This window comes from Metarhizium acridum (assembly GCF_019434415.1).
Source record: "Metarhizium acridum strain ARSEF 324 chromosome Unknown scaffold_586, whole genome shotgun sequence".
NCBI lineage: Eukaryota > Fungi > Ascomycota > Sordariomycetes > Hypocreales > Clavicipitaceae > Metarhizium > Metarhizium acridum.
Window position 1 is genome coordinate 1 of NW_027094048.1, and position 24,714 is coordinate 24,714.

Below are 24,714 nucleotides of genomic sequence, written 5' to 3' on the forward strand. Positions count from 1 at the left end.
TAATATTAAGTATATAAATTAATATTATTAAGTATATTTAAGTTTATTATTTCTTGAATAATTAAGTAATATAATTAAGTTATATTATTAAAAGATATTTATATAAAAGTATATAAAAATATATTATTAAAGTTATAATAAAACTTATTAATAATTATATATTATAAGTAAGTTATTTATTAAGATTTTTAACTTTAACTCTTAAAAGATATAATTATTTTATAAATTATTTTTAATAATTATTTTTATTAATAATATTATATTTTATAAATAAGAGTAATAAACTTTAAGTATTCTTATATTATTTATTAGGCTTTTTTTTATAAATATTAGAATATATTAAAAGATATTTATAGCTTTTAATAATAAATTTTAAAGTAACTTTTATATTAAAATATCTTAAAAATAACTTAAAATTACCTTATTATTTAATTAAGTATTATATTATTAAAGCGCTTTTAAAGTATTTATTATAATATTAATTATTATAATTAATATTATTTATTAATTAAAATATTAATAGATTATTTTTTTATATTAATTTATAATTATAAGAGTAATTAATAATTATTATTATTAAAAGATTACTTTTTAAATATTAATATTTTAATAATAATATAATAATAATACTTATATAAGTTATAAAAGGTACTTAAATACTTAAATATATTAAATAAACCTAATAATATAAGTTATCTTTTATTAAATAAGTATAATATTAATATAAGTATTTATTTTATATTTATTACTTAAATTAAGTTAATTATAATATAAATAAGAAATTACTTACTTAATATATAAATTAACTTAAAGAGAATAAGCTATATATAATAAATAAAAAGCTTTAATATTTTAAGTTAAATATTATATAGCTTTTCTTTTTTATTAATTATATATAATAAGATATTATTATCTTTTAAAGATACCTTAAAGCTCTTTAATTTAATAATTAAAGTTAAGTATTAAGAAATTAATTAAAGTATAAATCTTAAAGTATAAAATAAAAATAATATTTCTTTTAATATACTTAATATATTAATTATTATTATATACTTAAAAGATTAAATTAAAGCTTAATTATTAAGTTTAAGTTTAACTTTAATAAGTTTTACGTTAAAAAAACCTTATTTAATTAATTTAATATTAACTTAAAATACTTATATATAAAAGAGATAATATATAAAGTATTTAATATTTATTATATTATATATATAAGTTAAAAGAAATATTTAATTAATTAAAAAAAAGTTATTATAATAAAGAGAAATATAATAAAATAATTATTATAATTAATTATTATATAATTTAATAAATATACTTTTAAATTAATTATATTTATCTTAAAAGATTAAAGTAATAAGTAAGTTAAATATTTTTATATTAAATAATAATATATTTAATATAAATAATATAAGAATTAATATATTTAAATAAAAAAATAAAATATAATTTAATAAACTTTTATAAAGTATTAATTAATAATAATAAAGATTTTAAGTTATACTTATATAAGTATTATATAAAGTAAAATATAATACTTTAATACTTAATTAATAATAATAATTATTATAATTTAATATAAAGAAAGTAAGTTATATAAGTTTTATTTAAGTATTTAAAAATACTTAATATTTTTAATAAATAATTATAAGTATTTTATTTTCTCTTATAAATTTATTTAAGTTTTTTTTTCTTACTTATACTTACTTAAAGCTTATAAGTAAGTAACTTATACGAGTACTTGTAGACCTTTTACACCCTACTCCTATAGTTACGCAAATGTGGCCTTTCCAAAACAGCAACCAAGCAACACCGGTCTATCAATAAAAGACCACATGCTAACATGTCACGGCATGCAAACAGTATGTTGACAAGACCACCCTCTCCTACGCCGCCTCTTTGGACTCAAAGGAGACCTCAACCTTCAAGGCGCCCAATACTCCTGGCTCAGCAGTTGCTTCTACTTCTGCTGGCTGGTCTGGGCCATTCCATCCAACCTTCTCATGCAGCGCAGCCCACCGGCATACTACCTCGCGTTCACATCTCCATGTGGGGAGCTCTCCTGATGCTCCAGGCAGTGGTCCACAACTTCGGTAGTCTTCTTGTCCTTCGCGTACTATCAGGTGCCTTTGAGGCCATTGCTGACCCGGCATCTATGCTAATCACGTCCATGTACTATACTCGCGCGGAACAGCCGTCACGAATCTCGGCCTGGTACGCATGGAATGGTATTGGCGTAGCTGGCGGTGGTCTGCTCGGTACGATGTACAAAACATACCAACCAGCGGGCTCTTGAAAGCCGGATAACTAACAGGCATATAGGCTATGCAATCGGCCACATCAAAGGGGCCCTAGCATCCTGGCGCCGCGAATTCGCCATCATTGGCGCCCTCTGCGCCTTCTGGGGCATTGTCCTCTGTCTCATGTTGCCCAACTCCCCGCGCACATCCGGGGCTTCTCGCACGACGAAAAACTGACGATGATTGCGCGAATCAGACGCAACCAAACAGGTATCGAGCAGCGACGGGTTAGCTGGGCCCAGATCAAGGAAGCCTACCTGTATTGCAAGACTTGGCTGTTCACGCTCCTCGGCTTCGTTGCGAATATCCCCAACGGCGGCATCTCCAACTTCCAACGCTTGTGATTTAGGGCCTGGGATTCGACACGTTCAGAACCGCCCTTTTGGGGATCCCTCAAGGCGCCCTCACACTGGCGGTCAATCCAAGAAGATGATTGTATCGGGAATGATTTGGTTCGGCGCGTGCATTGGCAACATTGCTGGCCCCTTTTTCTACAAGTCGGACCAAGCACCGTCGTACCGACTCGGCATTGGTTCCCTCCTCGTGGCGAACTGTGCAGAACTCTTGCTGTTTTTCGTCTTCAGATATGCCTTTTCTGGGGAGAATCGTCGCCAGGAAAAGATTCGGGAGGTGCTGAGGGAGAATGGGCAGCTTTTTGAGACGCTTAATGTTACGGCGTCTCAAGACATTACGGACAAGGAGAGCCCCAATTTTGTATATGTATATTGAGTCCAAGAGTGTATGGACGTGGTTTCGTGAATAGCCAGAGCATGCTTGCACAAACAAAGTGGTTAACGTACTGGAAGCACCGAGCACGGCATCGCACTGGAGTCATGGTGCTCGTTTTACCCCCCCCCCACAGCAATGAGGGGTGTCTATCTAGTGTATTTACAGGGTGAGCTTGACGGAAAAGATGCCTCGCTCAATGCTATTGACAAGAATATGGCCGCTCTGGAAGTAAGGGTAGACGGACCAGGCACCCTTGAAGACTGTCTCGCCACCCACGGCGTGGTCCTCGGGGCGCACGTCGAAGAAGGCGACCTCCTCGAAGCCAGCACCGGTGTCATCGTGGGAAACAGAGGTGACGTTGACGACACGGAGGCCGGATGCATAGTTGGACATGTAGGACAGCCCGTCGACGACGTACTGGTTGTGGTCGATGGCCTTGGCGGGACTCTTGTAGTAGCCGGTGAAGATAGGCTTGGACAAGTCGGCGGCATCAACAATGTAGGTGGTGGTGCGGCCGTCGGCGGCTGCGCCGTTTTGCTTCTGCTCGTCGAGCTCGTCGTCGAGCAGCAGGTATCGGTGGTCAGGACCCGTCGTCCAGCCCTGATGAGTGTACGTGGCGCCCTGGTAGGGGGTGTGAGACAGAATCTTGGGAGACGAGCGGACGGAGAGATCGTAGATGGTGAGGGTATCTTCGTTGTAGCCAAAGCAAATCTCCTTGCCCCTGTGCGCCGTGTCTGGGCCGTTGTAGGTGACGCACTGCGCGTCGTGGACGTAGCCGTCGGCACCGGCACACCCGACGTCCTTGGGGTTCTTGGGGTCAGACACGTCGACCATCCACAGGCCTGCTGCGCATTTGCCGTCACGGGCGGTGCCAACGGCATAAATGATGTTGTTCCCCTCGTGGGCCACAATGTTGTGGCTGCTGCCGAAGCCGTCAAAGTGCGCGGCCAGGTCCTTCTTGACGTCAAAGGTCGGCGGGTTCTTGGGATCGACCGTCAGGAGCTTGGTCAGGTCAAAGATCTGGAGGCCATGGCTGGGCGCTTCCGAGCCGATGTAGACGTGGTCACCAATGACTTTCATGTCGCGCCAGGTAGAGCTGCTGGTTTGCGTGGGAAGCCGTCCCAAGCTGACGAGGCTGCCGTCCTTGAGAATCTCAACAAAGGCAGACCCGTCGGTTTGGTCGACAATCCCAAACTCTCTGCCGGTGGAAGAAGTCCAGCCTATCAAAGAAGCGAGCCGGTCAGCAACCAAGTCTCCAAACAAAGCAACTCGGGGGCCTATATAGCCGGCGAGCGAAATTGTCATGTTTTTCAAGATCAAGACGGACAATTAGGAGACAGACGTACCCCAGACATCATTGCCGGCCCGAGTTTGACTGCCCATATCCTCGTGACGCAGGAAACCCTTTAGATCGACATTCTTGCACGAGTACTCGCCGGCTTTGCCATTGGAGCAAGGGGTGGCAACCTGGAGCCTGTAGCGGCCCTCGTCAAAGACACCCCTTGCAATATCCTGCCCTCTCTCTGCAATCTTCATGCTCTTCATCTCCTCCATGGAAACGGCCAGGGGGGAGTCAAAAGCCGCCAGGCTCTGGGCATTGGGGGCAACAAATCGCTCTGCCGTGCTGGTGCCGGCCAGCATGGCAAGGATGACTGACCTTGCGGATGCCTTCATGGTGAAGACTGCCAATTGACTATGGGAGTAGAGGGGGAAAACACCACAATGAGAGTGTTTGAGCACGATATGAGCAAGAATTCACTAGCTTGCAGAGCCGACAACAGACTCTTTATACCTCGTCCTCGCAGTACTTAAGGCTGCATGAGTTTCCAACCTGGTACTTTTTGGTCCGCCTAAACCAAATCCCCCCCCGGGACACAAATCAACTAGACCCGACGGTATTCCGCACTTGGTTCTTTTCTTCTTACCAAGAGTCCATGAACCGCAATGGCCTATAGCGGCGGATTGGTAAATGGACCGGCGAACCGCAGAGAAGACTCGAGCTCTTGGCCTATGCACTATCCGGGAAGGTCGCAACGAGGGCTCCCATGGCGCTGCCCAAGGGCAAGATATGAAAAAAAGTGGAATGCCATGCTGTGTGCCACTTGACCACGTTTGCAAACCAACAGAGGTCCGCGTGTCGAAACGTGTTTCATGGCTAAGAATGTTGGAGGGGGTCGGAGTTGGCGATTTCAAAGTCTTGAGACTCGGCTGGCGGCGGACGGTCACGACGGCGAAAAAGAAAGGAAACAAATGAAGAATTAAAAAAAAAAATTCGACATGATCCATCGTGATACACGAGAGCCCGATGCTGGAGGCACAATGACGGCGGATTCGGGTCACGACAAGACTTGAAGACACGAAAGAGAGTCCGTTTCGACTCGCACCATGATGTCGTGTATCGAGGCTAAAAGTCTCCGCTCCAAATGCCAAGCGAACATGGAGTGCTAGCAACGTCCACAGGGCACAGGAGACAAAAGATGCGTTGGTGATGGAGTTCGCAATCGTGACGGTGGTTGACGACAGCGGCCGGACCCTCTCTCTCACGTTTGATCTCTCATCGCTCGGCTGGCTCTATCGCCCTACCCTAAGGAGTAAGGTGTAAAAGGTCTACGGGTACCTATATAGGTTACTTACCTATAAGCTTTAAGTAAGTATAAGTAAGAAAGAAAAACTTAAATAAATTTATAAGGGAAAATAAAGTACTTATAATTATTTATTAAAAATATTAAGTATTTTTAAATACTTAAATAAAACTTATATAACTTACTTTTTTTATATTAAATTATAATAATTATTATTATTAATTAAGTATTAAAGTATTATACTTTACTTTATATAATACTTATATAAGTATAACTTAAAATCTTTATTATTATTAATTAATATCTTATAAAAGTTTATTAAGTTATACTTTATCTTTTTATTTAAATATATTAATTCTTATATTATTTATATTAAGTATATTATTATTTAATATAAGAATATTTAACTTATTTATTACTTTAATCTTTTAAGATAAATATAAAAGTATATTTAAGTATATTTATTAAGTTTTATTTTATCTTTTTATTTTTAAGATATTAATCTTTATATTATTTATATTAAGTATATTATTATTTAATTTAAAAATACTTAAATTACTTATTATCTTTAAGGTAAATATAATTACTTTAAAAGTATATTTATTAAGTTATATAATAATTAATTATAATAATTATTTTATTATATTTCTTTTTATTATAATAACTCTCTTTTAATTAATTAAATATTTCTTTTTATTTATATATATAATATAATAAATATTAAATACTTTATATATTATCTCTTTTATATATAAGTATTTTAAGCTAATATTAAATTAATTAAGTAAGGTTTTCTTAACGTAAAACTTATTAAAGTTAAACTTAAACTTAATAATTAAACTTTAATTTAATCTTTTAAGTATATAATAATAATTAATATATTAAGTATATTAAGAGAAGTATTATTCTTATTTTATACTTTAAGATTTATACTTTAATTAATTTTTTAATACTTAACTTTAATTATTAAGTTAAAGAGCTTTAAAATATCTTTAAGAGATAATAATATTTTATTATAGAATAAAGCCAAGTGTCACGGTTTCGTCCACCCAACTCGGCGACAATTGACGCCGCTTTAGGCGGCGCTCACCGGTGGGGCATCCCTTCGCACACCCCCCCAAAAAGAGCCCTGGAGACGGTAGCGTGCCGATTTTTGGCCCTGGCTCTCACGGCAGAAAGCGGCCTGGGGCGCCAGTTAGTTGTATTACTGCGCCTCCTCCAGCACCTATTTCTAGTCACCTTCGTCACTGCCGACCGACGTCTATAAATACAAGCCGCATACCTGCTCTATTCTCAACTCATTAATTTCATATTCCTTCTTTAAAGTGGAAGGAGGAGATTTCATTTGTCCACTTTTTTTCTGCAGAATTCTACTTATTTATCACCATAACGGACAGGGAACTGCATGATAATATTCTGCAAGCTCTTGAAGTCGCTGCTCGGAGACGCCACAGAGCCACTCTAGCTCGCAAAGAGACTCGGAAACAAGTATTAAGTGCACACGGCTACCATCGCTTACAAAGGCAGCTAAATAAGAAGACATTTCTTGCACTAGTAAATGCAGATACTATAAAGGCTAACATTTACTATATTAAGAAGAAGTTTATGAGGTAAACTAAAATTATAGCTCGTTTAGCGGCATAGTGAACTAATAAGCTATTAGATTCTACAGAGAAAACTAATATAACAATTAAAGAAATGCTATTAAGTGGTAATACTATAATAAGAGTCTAATAATAACGTTTCTCTTATAGATTTATAAAACTTATCTTTAGCCTAGGAGAAAATAATCTAAGAGAAAAACAGTTAATTAGTATTAGCGGGACTTAAAAATGCTTTATAGACGCTTAAATAAGGGTAGGGTTGTTAATGCAAATGATTGCGAAGAGATTTAAAAGGCATGTGTACTCCTTATAGTTGAGGCAAGAGCACGCCTAGACTAACTGCAGATAGTACATTAATGGGCACTTGGCTGTGGCATTTAATTTAAACGATCAGCTAAGTTCTAAGCCGGTTATAGGAGTTAATGACCTTCTTTTAGGCTTAACGCACTACTAGTATCGGGATAGGAGTGTCTTCCCAACCGAAGTGTAATGGTGGCTTAGGTTCTAAGGCATAGTAGGTTTATTTCTTAGGAAGTAAGTTAGGTTAAATGCTATAAAGTAGCTTTTAAGTAGTATTATAATAAGGCTATTAAGAGTATAACTCTTAATAGTAAAACTATTACTTAGATTAATTAATAGAGATTTAAATTATTTAATTATAGGAATACCTTCTCCTTAAGTACTCGTTTATCTCTTTATTATAGTCCTAAATTAAATAGATCCCATTTAATTTCTCGTATTAAATTAGGTTAATCCCCTTTAATCTATTAAGTTAAATTAAATTAATTCTATTTAATTCTCTTACGTAACCTATAATCCCGTTAGGCCCTATTCTTGTTTATATACTAGTAGCTTATAACGCTAGCTAACTGCTTTAAGTACCCTTAGTTCGTAATATAATACTTCTCTCTTATTAGTCTTATCCTTAAGGCTATTTCGTTTTATCTAGTAAGTATTCTCTTTCTTTCTCTCTTTTCTCTTTTTTCTTTCTTTATTATTCTTTTTATAATGTCTTTTAACTGTATTTTAAAATAATAATCTTACTTTAACTAAAAGATTAATTGTAAACGTCTTTTTAAGTTTATATTTACCTTTAGCTTTATTATACCTTTTTATAATTCATGTTAAAAAAACAATTAAAAGTATATTATTATTAAAGGGAAAGATAAGTGTAGTAAATATACTTTACGTGGTTATACTAGCTATAATTTAAGCGAAATGTCTTTAAATGCTTATAATCGTATTCTTTACGAAAAGAATCGTCTTAATAAAGAACGTGCTTTAGCTAAGAAGAATTTAAAGTAGGCGATAGCTCGTTTATAAAGGATTTATTATTAGGAGAAATTTTTATAATAAAAGGCTATAAAGATAATTACTTATAGTGTAAAGAGTCTAAATAAGTTAAAGGCTTAAAAGCGTTTAAAGTTAGAGTTTAATATACTTAACTAAATACTTAAGTTTCTAGTAGACTTAGGTTTTCTTATTTTTAATAAGTTTTTATTCTCTAATAGAACTATTTAAGTAACGTTAAGTAGTTTATAAGACTCTTAGCTAGTTTTTAGGTGTTTTTAGAGTTTAAATATCCCTTTTATTTAACGAGATAATAATAATTCTTTATATCTTCTCGTGCTTTAAGTATTTATTTAACTTTATATTCGTTAGTATCTTTTATTATAATATTAGTAGTAATTATAGATTTATCTAGTGCTTTCTTTAGTAGTAATATATGAAATATAGAATAGATTTTCATTTTATTTAATAATAATAGTTTATAGTTAATATTTAAGATTTTCCGTTTAATAAGAAATAATTTAATCTTCTTTTAGTTAAGTTTATTACTAGGTTGCTTAGTTTTAATATTTTTATAAATAAGGTATACTTTATATCCCTTCTTTAGGATTAGTGCTAGTAATCTCTTTTTATTCGCATAGTATTTTATTTAGTTTTATAAAAATATTTATTTCTATTATAAGTGTTTTTATATTTTTATTATAATTACTATATACACTATAGCTACTAGCGCGTTTATATTCTATATTATATATATCTTAATAATAGGGTTAAATCTATAGTTTACCTTAAATAATAATATCTTTATATTATTAATTTTAAAGCTATTATAAGCCTATTATACTAGTAGTAGCTATTCTACCTAATTATTCTATTAGTAGTTAATATAGCTTCGCAGATATTATTTAAGTATTTAGTTTAAGATTTCTATTTATTTATTTAATTATAGGTAAAATACTATTAATAAGCTTTATTTAATCTTTATAGTTTCTATAAGGTATTTCTAAAAGTTTAAGGTAAATAATTTATTATAATCTAATATAAGCTTTATTAGTAATTTATATTATATAATAATTATTTTAAAGAACATATACGTTAAGTTCTTAGTATTACTTAATTTCTTATATAGAATATAATAGGCGTATTTTATAAGTTTATTTATAATAACTAGAATACTATTATAAGCTACTCCTATTATAGGTTCTTTTAACTTTAATAGTTTAATAATAAAGTCTATTATAATAGTTTACTATACTCTTTTAGGTAGTAATATTAGTTATAATTCTTCGTATAATACGTGTTACGCTAATTTTACTTTATTACACGTATTACATTTCTTAATAACTTCTTATATTATTTTTCTACTTTCTAAAAAGTTATATAATCTTCTTAACCTACTAATTATTTTCCCTATACCCTAATATTCGTGTAATAAATACTCGTATATTTCCTTAATAAGCTACTCTTAAAGTATACTAGAAATATACTATTATTTATTATATAAGAAGGTCTTACTTTCCTTAAATAAATGCGTTTTCGTTTCCTAATTATTTAAGTAACTATTATTCTTAATGTATAATGTAATTTAATACATTTATATTTTATTTAGCTTAACTTACTATATTATATTAATTTCTTAGGTGCTTAATATAAGGTTCCTATTCTTAATAGCGCGTAGTAAGGGTGTATTACTTACTTACTTATTTAATTTTAAGTTCTCTCTTTAATTAAGCGCGTTTACTCTTTTATTTTTAGATTCTTTATAGTATATAATCTTAAAGTTATAATTTATAAGGGTTTTATACTATTTAATCTATTATTTATTTAAATTCTTTATAGTTAAGAATAATATAAGATTCTTATAGTTAATATAAACCTTAATTTAATGCTTTACTCCTATAAGATAGTATCTTTATGCTTTAAAGCACTTAATAATAGCTATAAGTTCTTTATTATAAATCTTATAATTAAGTTTAGGTTTATAGAGTTTCTTTAAGAAGAATATAATTAAATATAATCTTTCTTAATTATCTTATTATTTAAGCTATTCGCCTAGTATAAAGTTTAAGGCGTTTATTTTAAGCTTATAAGGTTTATTTTAATTAAGTGCTTTTAATATAGGTTTTAACGTAATTAAATCTTTTATCTTTTAGAATATTATAACTTCTAGTTCGTTCTATTAAAAGCTAACTTCTTTCTTTATTAGATTTATAAGAGGTTATAAAATATCTTTATATTTACTTAAGAACTTATAGTAAAAGTTTATAAATATTATAAATCCTTTAACTTCTTTTAGATTCTTTAATATAAGCTATTTCTTAATAGTTTTAATCTTATTTAAGCTTATTTATATTTCTTTATATGTAAGTATATACCCTAAAAAGTATATAGTATTCTAATAGAACTAGTATTTTAAGGCTTTAATTAAGAGTTTATTATTCTATAGAGTTTATAATACCTTATATATATATCGTTTATATTTCTTAAGGGTATTTAAGTAAATAAGGATATTATTAAGGTATATAATTATAAATACTCCTAGTTGTTTTCGTAAGATTATATTAATTATTCTTTAAAAGGTTATTAATGCGTTAATAAGCCTAAAAGGTATTACTAGATATTCGTAGTATTCTTTACTAGTTTAAAATGCTATTATTTACTTGTAGCCTTCTTTTATTCGTATAAGGTTATAAGCTTCTTTTAAGTTAAGTGTAGTAAACTATTTAGCTTTTTTAACTTTATCTTTAATTTCCGTTATAAGTAATAATAGGTATTAATTCTTAATTATAATCTTATTTAAGTGTTAGTAATTAATATATAATTATAGTTTCCCGTTCTTCTTTAATACTTATAGAATTAGGTATTCTATTAGGGACTTTAATAGTCTTATATATCTCTTTCATAATATATCCTTTAAATACTCCTTAAGCGCCTTATTTTACTTAAGGTTCTAAGAATAAATCTTATTAAACGTTAGTTTAGTATTAAGCTAGAGTTTAATTTTATAGTTCTAGTGTAAATGCTCTAGTAGTCCTATTTTTAGCTCTCTACTAAATAGCTTACTATACTTTAAGTATTTCTTAGAAATCTTTATTATCTTAGCTTTAAGCTCTCTAGTAATTACGTATATTCTTAAAGGCCTATTATAGTCTAAATAAGGTGCTCTTTATAGGCCGCTCTTTACTTTATAATTATATTCTAGTAAATTCTATTAAAGTTAGCTAGTTCTTTAATTAACTCGTAAATTACTCGCTTATAACTAAGGTATTCTTAATATAATATTATGTTTTAAGATTACTATAATATTTAGTGTAACTTAATATTTTATGCCTTATATATTAATTAAAAGCTACGTAACTTTTATATTAATTACTTTTTAGCTATACTTTACTATAGTTCCTTTTATAATTATAAGTTAATAGAGCTTATCTTTAAGTGTTTAAGGCAATTATAATTTATTAACGAGATTTAGTAAGATAAAATTTTCTTATACTCTACTATTAATTATTACCTAAATCTTTCGTCCTATTATAATTATATTAATTATAAGGTATACTATACTACTAATATTTATAGTATATAAAGACCTGTTAAATCTTCGTTAAGAAATTAGTTTTAATTGTAATAATAGCTATTATTTTCTAATTTATTAATTCTATTCTTATATTATTCTTTAGCGCGTTATTCTAAGCGCTATTATTAGCGGTTATTCTTTAACGTATTATTAGAGCTTTCTTAATAATCGCTTAATCTACTATTTATATTAATTAAACTTAAGCTAAGTAAGTTACTTATAATTATATAGTTCCCTTTCTTCTTATATTATAGGGTTATAGCTTAGGTAATATATACGTTATTCTTAGTATAATATAACTTTTTATTTAATATCTTTAAATTAGTTTATTATAATTTTAGTTATATTATAAGGGTTATTCTTCTTTTCTTTTATTCTTGTAGAAACTATCTATTATCTTACTTATTATTAAGGTACGTATAGTAATTATTATTATAATAAAAGGTTTAATTAAGGAGTTTATATTTAATTTTAAGTTTATTTTTCTTAATTAAATAATTCTCTTTTTCTTAGATCTATTCTAGTAAAGATTTACTTTTTAGTAAGGGTATTTAATATTTCTAAAAGTTATTAGGTATTAGTTAGGTTTTAAATTTCTAATCTTTATTTAAACTAATATTATTTATTAATATAAGGCTTTCTTTATTACTTATTATATTAAAATTTCGCGTAGGTAAGTTTTCTTAGTTTATAGTATAAAGCTTTTTACCTTTAGAAATTAGCTTTTATAGCTTCTTTAAAGCTTTACATTTATTTATAAAGTGTCTAGTCTTACTATAATTATAATAAGTCTTTCTCTTTTTCTTATTTATAACGTTAAGTTCTATAGGTCTAGCGTAGTACCTATATATTATTAATGTTTAGCGTAGCTTACTACTATTAGGTTTATTAAACCTAGTATATAATTCGAATTTTCTATAACTTTTTTTATAATATTACTCGTATAAACGATTATTTACCTTAATAACTATTTTAATAAAGTTATTAAATAACTTAACATAATCTTCTTAATAAATGTTATTCTTTACTTTTTCTTTAAGTCCTTAATAAAAGACTTTTATTTTAGGTTTAGTATTCTAGTTAAGTTTTACTATAATACGTTTAAATTCCCTAGTATAATAAGCTATAAATTTAATTTACTTAAGTTAAGTAAGTTATTATATAGCTTCTTTATACTTATTAGAGTTTTTAAATATAATAAGAAGTTATTTCTTAAAGGTTTTATAATTAAAGAAAATATAAATAACTTTTACTTTAACTTTAGCGCTATACTTAAGATATACGCGAAGGGTTAGCTCCTACTATTTTATTACCTTTTTAGTTAAGAGGTTATTAATATAAAGAATTTATAACTTAGGTATTATATAGATTTTCTTATTAACTTAAAGGTAAGCTTAGGCTTATATAAGAAAGTTTCTTATATTACCCTTATAATTATTATATAATTTAAGCTTAAGGAATTTTAGCATGTTATTATTATTAATAGAGAATATAAGTGTAAGATTTTAAACTATTATAAGTTTCTCTTCTTATACCTTAAGTTTTTCGTAGAGATTATTCTATTAATTAAGAAGCTATTAATTCTACTTCTTAAGCTTAATAATCTTATTATAAAGGTACTTTATTATCTCCTTAAGGTTAATAGTCTTTCCGCTTAAAGTAAATATCTTAAAAGTTATTACTACTTAAAGTTTTAAGGTAACTTATTAAATAGAATTAATTAAAATGTAATAGTAGCTTAGGTTTTAAGGTATAATAGGTTTATTTCTTAGAAAGTAAATTAGGTTAAATGCTATAAAGTAGCTTTTAAGTAGTATTATAATAAAGCTATTAAGAGTATAACTTTTAATAGTAAGACTATTACTTAAATTAATTAATAGAGATTTAAATTATTTAACTATAGAAATACCTTCTCCTTAAGTACTCGTTTATCTCTTTATTATAATCCTAGATTAAATAGATCCCATTTAATCTCTCGTACTAGATTAGGTTAATCCCCTTTAATCTATTAAGTTAAATTAAACTAATCCCATTTAATCCCCTCACGTGACCTGCAATCCCGTTAGGCCCCATTCTTGTCTGCATGCTAGCGGCCCATAACGCCGGCCAACTGCTTCAGGTACCCTTGGTTCGTAACACGAAGGCAACCGTCTTAACCTATCCGCTATAATGCTTTTCCAGTCTTACACAGCCTGCCGGCCGGCTGAGCTTGTGGATGGTACAAAGTCCAGGGGAGGAAACGATCCAATGCTTGACGACGAAGACGACGAAGACTCAGGAACGGAACTATCTGTTGATCCCTCACATATGACTAAACTGTCTCCCGAGATACAAAAGATACTGCCACGCAAAGAGGACAAGCCGGAGGAGTTCGAGTCAGAACCAGGAGACCCAGTATTCTCTGAGGTTGACGCCTTTGACAGCAACGACACAAGCGACACCGACGAGGACGACACGGAGAACAGTGACGATGGAGGCCCAAATATTCTTGGCGATAACGTCAAGATGGGTGGAACGCAAGCTTCTCTCCCATGCAAGGGCGCGGGAAGTGACGAGGTCGTTACTGAAACTATCCGAAAGCACAAAGCTCTTTGCTACGAAGATATAGTGCTTTGGATCGTTCAGGACCCTAATCAGAGGGGCCGAGACGTGTTAGCAATGGAGGTGTTCTTTCGATATCATAAAGGCGCCGACAGAAAGCCAAAACCGTGAGTTAACCTTAAATCGAAGACTGTATTGGTACACTAACGTCTTCCTCTACAGTACTATCTTCTTATTTCGTGAGAATCCTTTGCTAATTCTTTGTCCTATAAGTTATCTATTAGCCCGTGCTATAAGTAATAATGCTATAGAAGTAAATAAATTTAGCTACGCTACCCCGCTCTTCTTAAGTTACATTCGTAGAAAAGCAATCAAGGTTTATTAGAAGCCTTTAATTCTAAAAAAGCCGGTTTTTTAAAGGTTAATCCGTACTACTACTAGATAGGTTAAATCTAAAATAAAGCTAATAAAATATTCTATATATGCATTTTACCTTAATAGGATAGGCTGTAATCTTAGCTTAAAGAAAAAATAAATATCTTATTATTTTCGTTAAGGCTATATAAACGCTCTACTTAGCATTACTCTTAATTCCATTATAGATTAGGTTATAAGGTACGATCCCCTTACTAGATACATGTAAAATGTATATTAAAACTATTAAATAGAATTTAATACGTAGAATGTATTTCTTAAAAGAGACCCGTTTATTAACGGTCTTACACGAGCCTTTACATATATAAGTATTAGATATAATCTTAAAGTTTCTAAAGAAATACCTAAAGCGAAGCTAAATAAGCTACCTCCTAATCCTAAAGTTATTAGCCTTATAAAACAGATTTATTAACGGGCGTTTTATATGAGGTAAGAGTATAGCTTTATTAAGTATACGCTAAAGGTAGCTAGAGAAGAGTATTAATAACTATAAAGATATCTTAAAAACACTAAAAAAGCCTTTTAGGCTAATATAACGAAAGTATATTAAGAAGTATGTCGTCGGCGCATTTATAACGAGAAGCTCCAGAAGCAGCTGAATAGGTTGTCAATAAACACAATAAACCCTAAGCTTGGCGGAGAAGCCAAAGCCGAGCCTAGTGTGCAGCATCAGCTAGCAGAACGAACACAGTTGCAAGCGATACTAAGCGACTTCAGACAAGACTTAAGTATAAACGCCCTCACAGACCGCAAGATCCGGGCCGTTGACCTCATGGTTCGTCTGGCATCCCGCCGTGAGGTGCGTCCTCCGGTCCAATTGCCATCCACGTTATCCTCACTCTGTGGAAGTAGCATTCGCCCGGGCTTTCCCGTCATCAAAGCTGCCGTTCCCAAGATTAAAGTCAAGGAAATACCCCTTATTCTTGGTAGAACACAGTGCATCTTTTGTGTGGGCGAAGAGCGGCTCCCATACGCTTCGCGCATGCGCTCATTCAAGCGCGTATCTCATATGATAAACCACGTGGAGAACATGCATCTTAGGCATGAGCGCGATAAAGGAAGATTCGTTTGCCGCCATCCATAATGTGCGCTTTTTGGTGACTTCTTAACCAGTTTTAATGCCTTCAAGAAGCATGTGCAACAGGTACATGGCGTTAAGCTTCGGGAATGACCAGCTTCGCAAAAGTCGTTCCGAGACTGACCTGGAACGGACAATGGAGGTAGTAGATGAGGCACGCCAGATAACTTATGGTATTGGGCCTACGCCCAAACCTGTGTCATTTGATTGGTGCTCCCAGCCTGTGGAGATGCAGGTACCGTCCCTCATCGCACCATGGAGCACGCCCATCCTTTTCAAATACTTACTTACATGCTATCAATAAACATGTAGTTAGTGATTATTAATAATACCTTAAGCTCTGCATTATTCTAACTGGCATCCCGTCGTCCAGGCCCAAGGGTCGCTCTTCACGCCTCAAACATGGTCATTTATACCGCGCACTAAGATAGCGCTGGTCACCAAGGCGTGCCCCACCAAATGTCTGAGAGCCCCTTTTTCTCCCCTTCACCGCTAGCCATGGCCACCAGCTAAAGAATCATCATGTACCACCACCCAGTTCGTCGCTTTCTCCAAGCACCCGTTCTCTAGTACTCTACCCCATCAAGTGATAAGTTAGGAGTTAGGGGCCTGACACGCTCAATCATATAAATGCAGAAGTCTGTGTCGGCGGTGCATACCTCACTCTTGAGCTTATCTAGATCTCATAATTATTCCCCGGAGCACAATGCTGACTCAAATTGCCAATGATGACGCTGCCGAAGCCAGAGCTTTAGGAAACGATTTCTATAGAGCCGGCAAGCTTTTTGCAGGTAAACTATCCTCCACGCACATAGTCTCGCAATATTTTAACATCTTCTCAGCCGAAAAAGCATACACAAAAGCGGCAGCTCTCGCTCCCCATGACTCGTTACCTGTCTCTAATCTATCGGTAATGAGATATGAGATGGGTGACTATAAGGGTGCCATTACTCACATCAAGGAGGCAATATCACTTAGTGTCTATGGGGCCGACGACATCTCCAAGAAAGATAGGCTATACAGCCGACTGGCCAAGTGCTTCTTGTACCTGCTTGACTTTGACTCTGCGGAGGATGCCATGTCTAGCATTAGTAATAGTCATCTCCGAACCGAGCTATACAAATCGGTTGAATTGGTGAAGGCCTTATGGCTTGAGGTCCCCGACGAATCCATTCTTAGAAGATAAATCCTTGACCAGATACCACAGTATAAGCCATGCCTGTATGTTAGCCCCGTTTCCAGTGTGATTCTCCCATTAATTGGACATCCAGCCAAGACATACCAGAATATTACTGCGTGGGCCATGACCATGTAGAAGCCTTGACCGAGCCACTTGGAATGAAAGCCGCTAAAAGGCCGGACATCTCATTTTTCTTCGCCGGCAGCGGAGATGGACGCAACCTCTTTTCCGCGATCACTATAATGGCCTGCAAGGATACTAAAATGCAGAGTCCTATTTTCCGAAAGCTCCATTTCACTGTACTGGATTTAAAGCCGGCGGCATTAGCTAGGCTGCTCATCTTATTTCATATGATGGTTTAAGTTGACACTAAGATTTCGGAGAAAGTTCCTAATGCTGCGGATTGTTTTCTAATTATAGCCTATATCTTCAGCTGCTAGGTTATTCTACCGTTCGTTGAGGTTAAACTTTAAAGCAGCATCAGAGAGCTTATCAAGAGGCTTGAGGGTGAAGATGCTGGCCTTCCATTTACCTACGTTCGAGAGCACGATTAGAAGCCTCTTATTCGAGTCCTTCGCTAGTGGCAGCAGCTATGGGACGGGATGTCTAAAGTCACGGATGTTTGAAGATTTATAAAACAAAAACACTTGGAAGGTAGGCTGCGAATAGTGTCTTATTTTGGCCAATGCCTGGGGCATGGACCTATGGTAGAAAGAGAAGATTTCGAGAAATTTACGACTTTATTGCCACCTCCGGCGGTTGTGAATTGACGCGAGCTATCCCTTGTCCGCCCTCTGGCAGAGTACCGTTTAACAGGTAAGAGTAAGGAACTATTGCAACACATCGATTTAAATTAGAGAATCAACAATACACTCATCGACTATAACTTCACGAATAGAAGCCGGGAGTAGGGGGATGAAAGATCCCACCCGCTCGAGTTTTATCCATTGGAAGTAGCCGAGTTAATGGGTCTTCTGGAACCCACCGAGAAAGCCAATACCAGCTCCATAGAACAGCTTGCAGACGTATTCCGCGCCTTCTGCATCTTAATGTTAACACTCGGCCTTTAGAAACGGTTGGTCGTGGAACTAATCGTAGGAGAGATGGCAGATATCATGGAACGCATTCGGTACAATTTACTAGACTACCGACTGTCGGCCCCCAATGATAGCCGGACGCTCGATCCGACTCTGTTTCCTTAGACCTTCGACTATATACATATGAGTAATATCCCGTAAGATCTGTCCCTCTCACCCCTCCCAAAAAACGGCCTGCCTCAACGCGCATCAAGTCTGACGCCGATGAACCCAGAGACTATATCGGCGGTCATCTAACCTCGTTCTTAGCTGGTCGACCGCTTCTTAAGGAAGACCAGCCGTCTAGCCTACGGTTTACTAATCTTCTTAACCCGCTAGAGTTTAAGGATTACTAGTCTTTCTAGTCCAAGTATCTACTCATATACAACATGGAGCGCATCAGCTAGCATTTCCTTCTCACCAGACGCCTAGGCGAGATTAGGGAGGAAGACTTGCCCCCAACGCATAGGATCTTAAGACACCCGTTCGCATTCGAGGGCTATATGATCTGGGATAGAATATTAAGATCCGCGATGTCTTTCTAGTAACTCTTACCTAAGCCTAAGTTTAAGAAATGGTTATACGGCCATTTGCTCAAGATTTGCCTGCCATATCCGCGTCTAATTTTCAGTGGTCAACCCGTGTACGCGCCGCTTAACCTCACTTCTCTCATTCGTCTCGTGATCGGCATGTTTAAGGTCGGATATCCAGCACATTGGCTGCTTAGGATTTTTTCTTGCATCTGCGCTAGGGTCATTACCACCTGTGCCCGGCCGCCAACGCAGCGGGTTTACCACCCCAACGATATTGATGCAACACGTCTAGCCAAAGAAATCTCCGTACAGCCCTGGGTCGCTGAGTTCACCACTTTGCTTAGCATATAGCGTCGTTTACTTCCGTTTGGGATTGACTCGCTTAACGGAACCCTGGTCCCGCTCGGGACCATATTTCAGTATAGCATCACTTTCCCTCCGTTTCCTGCCAAACATGAGCGTATCCCCCACTTTGTTCTTTTATTCTGGAATACCGAGGTAGGATATACTACGAAACCCCCCGCATTAATTCACAACCTTTTAATAGGCGGTGGCGGAGAAGACAACCATGTGTCGGCCAGAGACATTCGAGAGAAAGGGATTGTCTGCGTGACTGCGTTTCATTACACCATAGACTCTAGGGCGGCTGTATTTTGGATGCGGGCCGATAAAATGGAGCAAATGATCGCCGGCAAGTGGAGAGCATTTATTTGGCGGACAGATTCATGGACAGCCGTGACAGCCGGGGTAGATGTGTCTAGCGGGGTAGCAACTGGTAAGAAGTGGACAAAAGTTCTTTCAGAAGCCATGCCTTAGTATACATAATGTCGGCCACCGTCATGCGTCAACCGTTCCACGCGCTTCTCGAAAGATCACCATGTTCAATGATCATCAGAAAGCGACAGCTTGGTACAGTCAAACGAAGAATCTCAAAGTCAACTAAAGAGGATGATCTCAACATACCATACCATGCTGAAGATGCTGCTTATTTCAATTACAGATCATGGTCCCTGGTACTAAGCGTGTGAAATACCCCCCCGGGTCGATTCTTGCTGTCTAGGGTCGTTTTGATGGGCAAGTGGAGGCTAGCTCGGAGCAATGCTCGATGGCCGTGACTGATGATTCCGATGACAGTCGGGTTGATAAATCCGCCGACCTAGCAGCCAGACATCGGTCCGTCGCCGCAGTTCACCTCTTATGCATTAGCATCAAAATTCAGCGGCGTCCATTCGTATTCGTCAACATGCTCGTATATATCCACGCTCTTCGGGCCATCATCCGCGTCGTCGCTGAAAAAGAAACCATCATCAACCTCGCAGTCAATGTATTTCTTCTGGATTTCTGCCCACGTCATGCGAGGACAATCTTTGCGGATGTCGCCAATTACGGGTAGATAAGGCGACTGCTTCCTTTCCTGATAGTGGACACCTTTTCCGCGCTTCACAACCACCATAAGCTCCTTCGCCTTCTCCCCGCGGGACATGATTGGGGCATATTCCTGCGTTGCAAAGGCTGCTGCTTTACCTTTTCCCGGTGGCGTCTGCTCGAAAAGCACACGCGTTGCTTCGTTAATCACGGAGCAGGCCTCGCCAGCCAGCGTAGATCGATAAATAGTAACTGACGGTTGATTTTCGATACCATCGCGGCTGTTCATGGCACTGACCCAGTGAGCTGGCTGTGGCTTGCGCTGATACCGCTCATTGAAGTGCTCGTCGTTGAAAATGTCAGGCGGCTGCGCGTATCCGAGTAGTGATGAACCGTGGGAGATAAATCGTAGCTCCTTCCACCCCTCACCATACTTTATGAGAGTATTCAAGACATCGTAGCTGACGGATTCGTCGTACATATTGAGAACGGTAAAGGTGTCGAGTTGCAAGCCAGGCAGAAGCTTCAGAATGTGGACCAGGCGGTAATAGACATCCTCATCTCCAAAAGAAAGCATCAAAGTCTCCCCTCGAATCCGCAAGTGGCGGATCTTTGATAGAGTTGCCATAGAAAGCGCCGTCAATTTTACCATCATAGTTTCGGTGTCTTCGAAGCTGAACAGGACCTGGCCAAGCCAGCTGTCTCCAATTTCAGTTCTCACGCGACGGCAAGTTCTCAACAATGCGAGGGAATGAGGAGCAGGAGTAATTCTTATCTCTGCAATTCTTCTCACTGGTCTTCTGCCGTGCGAGACTCTGGTGCTCAGGAAAAGGTAGCCGTATATCGAAATTCGGAGCTCTTGCGGCAGTTGGAAGAACCAGCTCGATTTCTGGTCATTTGCTGCACATAAGGTAGAGTGGCCACTAGGATTCTTCCTCGATTTGCCTTTGGTCTTCTTCTTGCCCGTCATGATCACTGTGGCACACGGCTGGAAGGGTTCAACTCGCTGCGATGAAAATGGTTCGCTATTTTGAACGCGGGGAGAAAGGGGCAAGCAAACCTCAACGACCTGCCTGTGATACACCCCCACTTATTTATGGCTCATCACAGTTGACCAATTGAACCACGGACACATATTTTATTTCGCCCGGAGGGGTAGGGTAAATGCATACCCTCGAGGTTTCGCCCAAGAATTGATAGCATCAAATAAGGACTCGCGTGAATCATATGTGCCTTCGTCGGGGAATACTGCCTGATCCATGTTTCATCAATATGATTGGCGCTGCAATGTGCAGTGGCTGCAGGAACATGTCGGGGCACAGGTTCTGTCCAGCGCTAGAGGAGTGCTGACATAATTTGGGCACCCGGGTGCCCATGTATCAGTCGTGGGGATGAAGACGGTATCTCCACGCGGTATCCCCTGGGAATCTGGAAACGTTCACTTCCAGAGCTAAAGCAGAGACGCAAGGAAGGGTTTGTCAGCTTGTCACAGTTGGACAGGTGCTTTGGGCTGGCGCACGACAGACGCGTCGCGACCACAGAGCATGGAACGGCCACGTCACAATTGGAAGCAGGAAGCAACGAAAAAGGCGGAATCAGAAACATCTAACGACGGACAAAGAGCGACACAGACAAAGAGCGAAATCATAGGCAAAGCCGAGCGATGACAGCCATTTGGCCTTGCCATCAGTCGAAGCCAAGACGTATCAGCTACGCGTTAAAAAGCTGGCCTGAGAACGGGATTGTGAAGAGGAGCTACGTGGTTCTTGTGAGCCTTTCCCTTTGCAAAGGGAAAGATAAACTACGGATGCGGATACGGATTTTACTTCACTTTGGGCACGAGCGCATGGACGAAGCGACAAGCGGTGAAGGAATAGCATAATCACCAATCAAGCAAGAAAGAAAGGAAGTTGACAGCGTGGGGCTGGACGAGACATGGCCAATTGTTAAGGAGCGATAGTAGATTCACAGACAAGGCCCTCTAGGGAGATCCCTCCGGGCGAAATAGTCTCCCCGATCGGTGCTGGCATTAGGATGGGGTTCATAGATCTGGCCACTGCCAAGGTCGAGTTCATGAATACTAGATGATAACTCAGAAGGAGCTTCCTCGAAGTTTTCAGGTGTGGATATTTTGTGAGAAGGAACTTCCATCACACCCAAGGGAGCTGCAGGCGACGGTTCATTAGAGAGAATGCCATACGCATGATGGGGTGGAGTCGTAAGAACACTGACTCAGATTCTCTCGCTTCACACGCTAACCGTGACGGCATCTTTGACATGATAAACCTCTGCAACTTTGTTAAGGATATCTGTAAGATTTGTCCATAGGAATAGCGTGACTCGTTTAGTCTCCTCGCCCACTTTAAATTTTTAGGCGTACCGTCTGGATACGGTTTGGGCTACATTAGCGTGTAATAGCTTCTTGGCGGCTTTGAGATCGAGATTTAACAAATAGACCTTGCGCGCTAAGGACATAACATCAAAAATTGTGACGATAATTTCTTTAACATGACGGACACATCTAATAAGATAAGAAGATTTGGTAATCTCATAATTTTTCTCCACTCCGTTAACCTAGACTAAGTCGGTACTAAACGTGAAACGAGCATATCTCACTTCTTCCGCTCCCCAGTTGTCAACCACTCGGGCGAGATCATGCACCAAATATTGTAGTCGCTCGTCATGCCACGTTATCTTTGGGCTCTGGAGCCCTGTCCCGTTGTGTGCGGCTGATTTTGACAGCCGTGGTTTTTTATTCGGACTGAAAGGCCCCTTCTTTTATCGCTTGAGCGAGATAGTTGGTTCAATCGCATGGCGCACGGGAGCTGCCGTGTTAAGCTGCCGTCTGACCTCTTTCTCGCTCTTAATTGCTAATGCCAGGTCTGCTTCTGCCTTTTCTGCCCGTGCCTCTGCTTGTCTTGTCGATGTAATCATCCATACCTGATTTCTTTCCAACTCATCTTTATGTTTTTCCGCCAATGCTTTAGCTTTCTCAGCTTCAAGTCTTGCTCGGTCTGCTTCTTCAGCGCGCCTCTCCTTTTCCTGTTGGGCCTGTTCTGCATCTTCGGCTCGCTTCTCAGCTTCGTGTCGCGCCTCTTCTGCATCTTCAGCTCGCTTCTCAGCTCCGTGTCGCGCCTGTTCTGCATCTTCGGCTCGCTTCTCAGCTTCGTGTCGCGCCTCTTCTGCATCTTCAGCTCGCTTCTCAGCTCCGTATCGGGCCTGTTCTGCATCTTCGGCTCGCTTCTCAGCTTCGTGTCTGGACTGTTCTGCATCTTTAGCTCGCCTTTCTGCTACTTCTCTGGCGTGGTATGACTCCCTCTCCCTATTGACCGCTGAGCTCATTTCTTCCTCGGCTCTTTTGGCGTGATCATGCGCCGCGACGCTTGACTGAAGCGCCCTTTCAATCTCGCCTTTGGCCCACGTCTCATAAACTTTCGCAGTCTGTTGCGTCTCTTCTACTACCGCAATTGCCAAGTTTCTTCCTTGCTCGAGCTCGCTGTTGGGTTGTGCTGCTGTTTGCAGCGATTGCCAACTTTGCCGGAGTTGTTCGTCCTTTTCCAATGTAATTGCTTCCAGTTTTAAGTATTTCTCTTCCATTTCGTGAATACGATGCAAGGCGGCTGCATTTTCCAACTCCAGTGTCTGGAGTTTTTTCTGTATCATAATTTGACCTTGCTCTGCTTTTCTTGCATGCTCAGTTCTCTTGAGGAGCTGCTTAACAGCTGCTTCCAATTCTCGCGCACAGTCATCAACTTTGGAAACGGCCTCCGAGTGATCCGGGATAGATTGATATTGGGTTGAGGGATTATATGCTTCAATGATCAGAGAACTGGGCATGTTGTTCTTCGAACTCTCCATTGTTACGGGCCGACGATGACGAGCCCGCAAAAAGACGCAGAGTATTGTCCGCAAGAGAACTAGAGCGCAGTTTTTTTTTTTTTGCAAGAGACGTGGTATACGGCGCTCCCGCTCCGATGATGTTGGTAAAGGAGAATCATATGACTAACATTTAACCAGAGATTCCGATGATGGGATGTTCAAGTTATCAAGCACTTAAAATATTGTCTTTGGTGATCAAGAATAGGCTTATGCTTGTAAAACGTGTTGGAAGGAACATGTTGCCGAAAGTGCAAGAACAGAGCAGGCACTTTATACTTTATCTGTCCAAGCCATCCCCAATACATTCAAATGAACTTGCGACTATGGCATACTGGCCGTGATCAAGCATGTTGCTATGAAACAACATAATCGAGATTAGTGAACCAACACAACCTACGCTGATGCGGCCATTCCTGTAAGCCGCATCACATTGCAGCTGGAAGGGAAGAAGGGAAGGAAGGATATGGAAGGACAAGGGTGTCATCCGCAATCTAAAGACTGGTTACATTATTGGTGGGGGGTAAAAGCTCGGCGATCAAAGGGTAAGC

At 37.1% G+C, this 24,714-nt stretch overlaps 7 protein-coding genes across 7 annotated transcripts; 5 read left to right on the forward strand and 2 right to left on the reverse strand.

Annotated features, from left to right (window-relative positions):
* Positions 1–2,047: 2,047 nt before the first annotated feature.
* On the forward strand, positions 2,048–2,477 carry J3458_021657 (uncharacterized protein; the record flags this gene model as incomplete). The annotated part of the gene is made up of 2 exons (XM_007817957.2): positions 2,048–2,258; positions 2,323–2,477. 2 exons carry the CDS (start codon positions 2,048–2,050, stop codon positions 2,475–2,477), a joined length of 366 nt encoding a protein of 121 aa, XP_007816148.2.
* Positions 2,478–2,729: 252 nt separating this feature from the next.
* J3458_021658 (uncharacterized protein) lies at positions 2,730–3,029 on the forward strand (the record flags this gene model as incomplete). The annotated part of the gene is made up of 1 exon (XM_066122671.1): positions 2,730–3,029. One exon carries the CDS (start codon positions 2,730–2,732, stop codon positions 3,027–3,029), a length of 300 nt encoding a protein of 99 aa, XP_065972232.1.
* A 159-nt stretch (positions 3,030–3,188) lies between these two features.
* Positions 3,189–4,889, reverse strand: J3458_021659 (uncharacterized protein; the record flags this gene model as incomplete). Its single annotated transcript, XM_066122672.1, has 2 exons — positions 4,376–4,889; positions 3,189–4,249 (listed from the first exon to the last, which is right to left on the reverse strand). Exons 1-2 carry the CDS (start codon positions 4,701–4,703, stop codon positions 3,189–3,191), a joined length of 1,389 nt encoding a protein of 462 aa, XP_065972233.1. The 5' UTR covers positions 4,704–4,889.
* A 9,359-nt stretch (positions 4,890–14,248) lies between these two features.
* On the forward strand, positions 14,249–15,005 carry J3458_021660 (uncharacterized protein; the record flags this gene model as incomplete). Its single annotated transcript, XM_007814655.2, has 2 exons — positions 14,249–14,787; positions 14,843–15,005. The coding sequence occupies 2 exons, from the start codon at positions 14,249–14,251 to the stop codon at positions 15,003–15,005; spliced, it is 702 nt and encodes a 233-aa protein (XP_007812846.2).
* A 1,834-nt stretch (positions 15,006–16,839) lies between these two features.
* J3458_021661 (uncharacterized protein) lies at positions 16,840–17,319 on the forward strand (the record flags this gene model as incomplete). Its single annotated transcript, XM_066122673.1, has 2 exons — positions 16,840–16,924; positions 16,976–17,319. 2 exons carry the CDS (start codon positions 16,840–16,842, stop codon positions 17,317–17,319), a joined length of 429 nt encoding a protein of 142 aa, XP_065972234.1.
* A 2,170-nt stretch (positions 17,320–19,489) lies between these two features.
* Positions 19,490–21,479, reverse strand: J3458_021662 (uncharacterized protein). Its single transcript, XM_007814654.2, has one exon. It carries the CDS (start codon positions 21,255–21,257, stop codon positions 20,118–20,120), a length of 1,140 nt encoding a protein of 379 aa, XP_007812845.1. The 5' UTR covers positions 21,258–21,479; the 3' UTR covers positions 19,490–20,117.
* A 1,309-nt stretch (positions 21,480–22,788) lies between these two features.
* J3458_021663 (uncharacterized protein) lies at positions 22,789–24,636 on the forward strand. The gene is made up of 2 exons (XM_066122674.1): positions 22,789–23,593; positions 24,305–24,636. The coding sequence occupies exons 1-2, from the start codon at positions 23,252–23,254 to the stop codon at positions 24,314–24,316; spliced, it is 354 nt and encodes a 117-aa protein (XP_065972235.1). The 5' UTR covers positions 22,789–23,251; the 3' UTR covers positions 24,317–24,636.
* Positions 24,637–24,714: the final 78 nt, after the last annotated feature.